This window comes from Larus michahellis, chromosome 6 (assembly GCF_964199755.1).
Source record: "Larus michahellis chromosome 6, bLarMic1.1, whole genome shotgun sequence".
Taxonomy (NCBI): domain Eukaryota; kingdom Metazoa; phylum Chordata; class Aves; order Charadriiformes; family Laridae; genus Larus; species Larus michahellis.
The window spans coordinates 1,466,512-1,473,005 of NC_133901.1; the positions used below are offsets into that span (position 1 = coordinate 1,466,512).

A 6,494-nucleotide genomic window follows, 5' to 3' on the forward strand; every position below is an offset into this window, starting at 1 on the left:
GGGTGCGAACCGGGCGCCCGCAGCAGCGCCCCGGCCGCGCTGCCGCTCCGCGCCCCGCCCGCCCCGGCTCGGCCCCGCCGGGGGCAACAAGTGGCCAAAAAGCAGGCGAGTCCGAGACCCCCCCCTCGCCACACCGCACCCGCGTCCTCCGAAGGGAAGAGAACTGGGAGCCCAGCGTCCCGCTCCGCATTCCCGTTCCCCCGAAGGAGGCACAGGCAGTTACTCCATTAACGCTACCGCACGTTCTCTATACATACACACGTATAAAAATATTCATGCCTTATATTGCTTATATTGCTGCATTATTTATCGCACTCTGTTGGCTACGATGATACCTTCTACTGCATGGATTATTTAAAAAAACCATCTTGCGTTACAAAAATAAATCCAAGACTCAAGCGGAACTTCAGTGTCCATATGTCAAAAATTTATTTATCTCAAACTGTGCATAATGGAGTAAAAACTTAACTTGAATATGTACCTGTTATAAGGATGGTATTAGTTCAAATATATACATGGACTGTCGGCAGACTGATTTCAAATAATACAGAGCCGAATCTTTAAAATACAACTACGGAAAATGAGGAAAAAAAAAAGAACTTAAAATATCATCACAATAAATTTACAGAAATATTACAAACCATAAGAAAATATTTCAAACACAGTAATTTCAGGTTGGTATTTTTTCTTTTTTTTTTTTTTTTCTTTTCTTTGAACAGGATGAAGTCTGGAAACAAAAAGTTATTATAAATTAACAAACGGCGTGTGAACCTGCATGGCAATTTTTGCTTTTTAACAAGAAGTAAAAAAAAAAAATAAATTTAGTACAATCTAAACGTTTGCCCTTTTACAGCAAACCAAGCCCATGGTTCGCAAGTACTCATCCTACTTTTTTTGTCTTTTGTACAATTTCTAAAACAATTTAAATGTCCAAATGCTGTAAAATAATTTCCTCTCCTCTCGCAGCTGCTACAAATTCAGCCGCCGAAGCCACAACGCTCCAAGTAGACTCTATTTTTAAAAAATAATTGGCAAATTCGCGAGTTTGTTTTTTTTTTCTTCTCTCTCTATTACCAATGGACATTCTGATTGCCATGTTTCTTTTGATAAATACTGTACAAAAGTTGCCTGCAAATATTAAAACATTTTCCTCTTCGCTCTTTGAGTCTAGCTCTAAATATTATTGGTAAAGACTTTTGCAAACTTTCTGCAAAGTTCCTACCGTTTTCACTAGAACTTTTTAAAAGTTTTGTGTAGTCGCTTCCCCTCCGAGATCTATACAAGTTCCTTGTCGGTTTAATTTCTGACACCCCCCTCCGCACGCACCCTTCCCTCCCCTTCCCTCCCCCCCCCGCCCCGAGTTTTCTCTGTACAAAAATAGTCCAAAAAAAAAAAAAAAGAAAAAGAAAAAGTCCAGAATTTCTATTAAAAGTTTTTTTTTTGTTGGTTGTTTGTTTTGTTTAGTTTTCCTTTCCCCCTCCCCGCACCCCCCGCCCCCCCCGGCCCCTTTGTCTTACATATGTGATAGAGGGAGTGTGCCATTAATGGCTGTGCCAGGAACAGGTGCACTCTGGTAGTGTTGGGACATATGAAGTCTGCTTGGGGCAGCTGGTTCTGGTACTTCAGCACCTGGTAGATACATGCTGATCATGTCCCGAAGGTCCCCAGCTTGGCAAGGAGCCCTTGAGTGAGAGGAGGAAGTGACAACGGGGGGACTGGAGCTGGATTCCGTCTTGACCACCGAGCCCATGGAGCCCAGGGCCATGCCGGGGGTCCCTTGCTGGGAGTAAGACATGCTGTAGGTGGGCGATCCGTTCATGTAAGTCTGCGAGCTGGTCATGGAGTTGTACTGCAGGGCGCTCACGTCGTAGCGGTGCATGGGCTGCATCTGCGCCGCGTTGTGCGCGTTCAAGCCCGGGTGCTGCGGGTAGCCGAGCTGCTCTTGCATCATCCCATAGCCTCCGTTGGTCCAGCCGTTCATGTGCGCGTAACTGTCCATCCTCTGGTTCACCCCAGCTCCCAAGGTGGCCCCAACCCCTACCCCAGTCGTCATGGTATTGGTGCCCGGCGCCAGTAAGCCCCCCGGCAACGTGTACTTATCCTTCTTCATGAGGGTCTTGGTTTTCCTCCGGGGTCGGTATTTATAATCCGGGTGCTCCTTCATGTGCAGAGCCCTGAGCCGCTTGGCTTCGTCAATGAAGGGTCTCTTTTCCGCCTCGGATAAAAGTTTCCACTCGGCCCCGAGCCGCTTGCTGATCTCGGAGTTGTGCATCTTCGGGTTCTCCTGGGCCATTTTCCGCCGCTGCCCGCGGGACCACACCATGAACGCGTTCATCGGGCGCTTGACCCGGTCCGGGCTGTTCTTCTGGTTGTTGGCGGCCGAGTTGGAGTTGCCTGTGCCTCCCCCCGAAGTTTGCTGGGGGGCGGGAGGCTTCAGCTCGGTTTCCATCATGTTGTACATTCAAACTACTTTTGCCTGGACCCAGCCGTGAGCGGAGAAGCGAGGAGCAGCCGCGGCGAAGTCCCGAGCCGGACTTTTTTTTTTTTTTTTTTTTTTCCTAGGGAGGGGTAGGAAAGGGGGGAGGGGGACTCCCCAAAACCACACTTGGATCAAGATCAGGATCTTCCTCTTCGCTGATGGATTAATAATGCTAATAACTGCTATTATTACCGCCGGAGCCTCGATTTTAAAAAACTTCTTCTTCCTCCTTTTTCCCTTTTCTCTGCCTGACGCTCGCTCTCTCTCTCTCTCTCTACCTCGGTCTTAAAGAGCCAGCAAACTACTTTACCCCCTTTTGCAAACACACACACTCTCTCTCTCTGCCTTGACAACTCCTGATACTTTTTTGAACAAGTTAATAGACAACCATCCATGTGATGGGGGCTTGTCAGGGAATAAATGTGTTCGCCCCGGCCAATCAGCGCGCGGCGGCTCCGCCACTGAGGACAAGTCTCTACCCCTGGTTTTGCATGAAACGGGGCGGGGGCTCGGAGCACCGGGACGGCTCGGCGGGGGAGGCGGGCCCGGGGGCGGCCCAGGCAGCCACTGGGAAGCCTTTGTATCTCCCCTTCCAGCAACAGGTCACACACGCCTTTTGGAGGAAGTGGGTAAACAGCATTGTTGCTACGTGGGTTTTTTTTTTTTTAGTTGTTTTTTTTTGTTTTGGTTTGGTTTGGTTTTTTTTTTTTAAGTTGGTGTTGGCTTGGGGCTGGGAGAAGCCATGGGGGGAGCCGAGCGGGAGCGGCTTCCCCCCGGTCCCCCACCCCCCTTTTGCCAGTGCCCCCCGGGCTGCCGCGCTCGCCCCATGCAGGCCGGCCCAGGGCGCCGAGCCCCGGCCGCCGCGGGCCTGGGGTCCCCGGGAGAGCGGAGCCTCCGGCCGGGCCCTGCCGCCGCCGGGGAGCCGGCTTCGCCCCGCACAGCCCGGGGAGCGCCGGGGTTCTTCTCCCGGCCCCGGCACAAAACGCCGAGCCCCCCCGTCCAGCCCCCGGCCCCGGAGCACGGGGGGGGTGTCCAGTGCAAACACGGGTCCCCCACACGCCACCCCCGCAGAGCACAGAGCGGGGCACGGAACCCCCTCTGTAGGGCTGGGGAGGGGGCCGGTCCGCGCTCCCTCCCGCCGCTGCCCGCGGAACGCCGGGGCGTACGGCGACCCGCAGGCACCGTGCGGGCGCGGGCGGCGCTGGGTGGGCGCGCAGCGCGGGGGGAGCGCGGCCCGGCGCTACAAATAGGTAGTTTTGTTTCTCTTGTTGTCGCTACACGGGCCGCACAAAGCCCCGGCTAAGTTTACTTCCACTCTCTTGTTGGGATCTTTGTTGCTAAAACGCACTTGACGACAAAGAGAAGGCGGGGGGGGGGGGACGCGGAGCGGGAGAGGGGGGGAGCCGCTCGCCGGCCCCGCTCCACGCCCGCCCCATCCGCGCTGCCCCGCGCCCCGACGGAGCCGCTCCGCCTCTCGGCCTGGTCCCCCCCGCACAGCACTGAGCCGGAGGGATGCGGGGGACCCCCGAGCGGAGGGGGGGGCCCAGGGCGAGGAGCGGAGCGGGCGGGGGCCGCGCCCGGGCGCCCCGCGAGGGCTCAGCCGCGGCGCTGGGGCGCCCCCTGCCGGCCCGGCCGCGGCCCGGGCGGGGAGGCGCCGCCAGGAGAGGGACGGGGAGCCGGGGCGGGGGGGGGAAGGGACCGGGCAATTACACCCCGTCTAAATAATAATAAAAATAATAATAAAAAACCGGCAGCGAACGAGGATGCGTCTTATTCCGTGTGTGGGTTATGCAAATAAATCCTGTCGGGTTTAATGTGTTTAATTCGCAAATGTATATATATAACCCGGAGATAAGTGATAGGTTAAACCGCCAAAAAATAGGTGCAAATTACGAGATGTGGGATAGAAACGGACTCCGATTGTCCAGACGCACCTGAGGGCACGGCGGCTGTTTACTTTCTCATTGTTCTCCCTTTGGCCTGCAGCTCATAACGTTATTCCAAAGAAAAAAAAAAAAAAAAAAAAAAAGAAAAAATCTCAGGGATAATTAAGTTTGGAAGGAAAAAAAAAAGGGAGGTGGGTGAGTGGCGGTGATGTTTGTTCATGGTAATAAACTGATGCTGAGGGCTGGTGGTACACAAGCGAAGCGTTATTTTCGCTCGGGCTGGGGGTGCGCGGGGTGCGCGGGGTGCGTAGAGCAGGGCCGGGGGCTTGCCCTCCGCGCGCTGGGGGCCTGTCGGGGCCTGGCCCCTTCCTAATTGCACTTATCATAGGAATAAAGGATGGGAAATGCCTAACAATTGTGTTATCGGGAGTATTTACAGCTCTATTTTAATTAACAGTTTTAATTATCGATGCAATAAACTATCTGGCATATATATACATAATAATGCCCTGCGGAAAATAAGGTGGGGGAGATGGCTCTTTTGGGGCATTTTCTCCCTTTCCTCTGGGTATGGAGGTGTGCCTGGTTGGGAATATGTACACACACAGGCGGAAGCGGCGACAGACCGGGATGCTGTCTATAAAATAATAGTAAAAAAAAGATGAAATGGTCCCTGATTTTCTGTATTAATGACAATAACACCACCACTCACTGGAAGAATATAGCCACGTTGGAAGGGAGGCCTGCGGAGGGATGGTTTAATCTGAGTGGATTTAAAAAATCGTTGCCTTTGGTATAATTTATGGAAATGGCAAGTGCTTACATTAAACAAATAGTCTGCAAATGTTCTCAGTGATGGGCTCTGCGGCACACGCACTCTTATTTCCAGGTTATGAGTTTCTTAAAAAGAAAATGAATGTTAACTACTTGGATTTTATGTATTTATTGTTCTAATACTCGCCGATTTCTCTAAAAGCTCTAAGGATACAACCTATCGTGTTAACTGTATCGGAAAGAATATACACATTTTCATATTATTTTTTTCCTGAACCTACCAGTAACCAATCTAAAGCAAACTATTAAGCAGTCTTGTGGAGATGGGAGATTGCAGCTCCATTTTTTGTCCTTAGCTGCAAATAGAGGTTTAACTTGCAGTAATTAGGTGAGAACTAGCCAAGCATCTTACTATTATGATGCTTGTTAAAAACGCTTCTTTTCTGCATCTGCATTTGAGTGTGTTCCCCTCCACTCTTAATCTTCTTATGGAAATGAAGGCGAACGGCAGGGAACCTGCAGAGACTTAGAGAATGTCCTTGTTAACTGGAATTTCTCAGCATTGCTAATTAGCAGAGTTTGACGACCACCAGTATTGGGGAAAGCTCTGTTTAGCCACTCACAAACCCTTCCGAGGAAGAGCAGACTAATTTTATTTTGTAATTAAAATCTGAAAAGGGCCCTATTTGACAGTTAGGGCTATGAGAGTTTTATCTCCCTGTGAAATAATTACTGCCTTGATAACTCAATTTTCTGCAAAACGTCAACTGTGAGCTCCAAAAGTTTTAATTTCATTACGTGAAAAGAAAAAAGAAAAAAAAAAGGGGGAAAAAAAAGAAAAAATAAAAGAAAAAAAAGGAAAAAAAGGGGAAAAAGGCAAGCGAAAATGTACAGAGAAATTTCCTCTTCCCCTCTGATGCTGTAACAGCCCAGAGCTCAGGAGCCCAAGTTCGCCAGGGAAGTTCCACCGCATTAACTATACCCCAGTCTCTGGGGAGTTTCAGGTATCACATGGTGAGTTTGCGGTGCTGTCCCGAGGAAAAGTTGGGGAGATACACCCCGGAATACCCGAGAATAAACCCCACATTTCGAGGGGGTACGGAGCCAGGGAAGGGGCAGGGGGCAGGAGGAGCCCCGCGGCCCGACCCGCCTGTCCCCAGCCTGTCCCCAGCCTGTCCCCAGCCTCCTGCACGCTCCCGGGTGGGGAAAAGGCGAGATTTCCTCAGCCAAATAAATATCTCACACGGCGACGGAGGGAGACCCCGCGACAGCGGCCGGGCACCGAAAAAAAAAAAATCAAAAAAGAGAAGAAAATAAAAGAAAAGAGCTCCAATAAACTTCAGAAGTTCGGCGGG

At 51.2% G+C, this 6,494-nt stretch overlaps 1 protein-coding gene across 1 annotated transcript; it reads right to left on the reverse strand.

The window, feature by feature from the left end:
* Positions 1 to 412: 412 nt before the first annotated feature.
* Positions 413 to 3,502, reverse strand: SOX2 (SRY-box transcription factor 2). The gene has a single exon (XM_074592694.1). The coding sequence runs from the start codon at positions 2,459 to 2,461 to the stop codon at positions 1,514 to 1,516; it is 948 nt and encodes a 315-aa protein (XP_074448795.1). The 5' UTR covers positions 2,462 to 3,502; the 3' UTR covers positions 413 to 1,513.
* Positions 3,503 to 6,494: the final 2,992 nt, after the last annotated feature.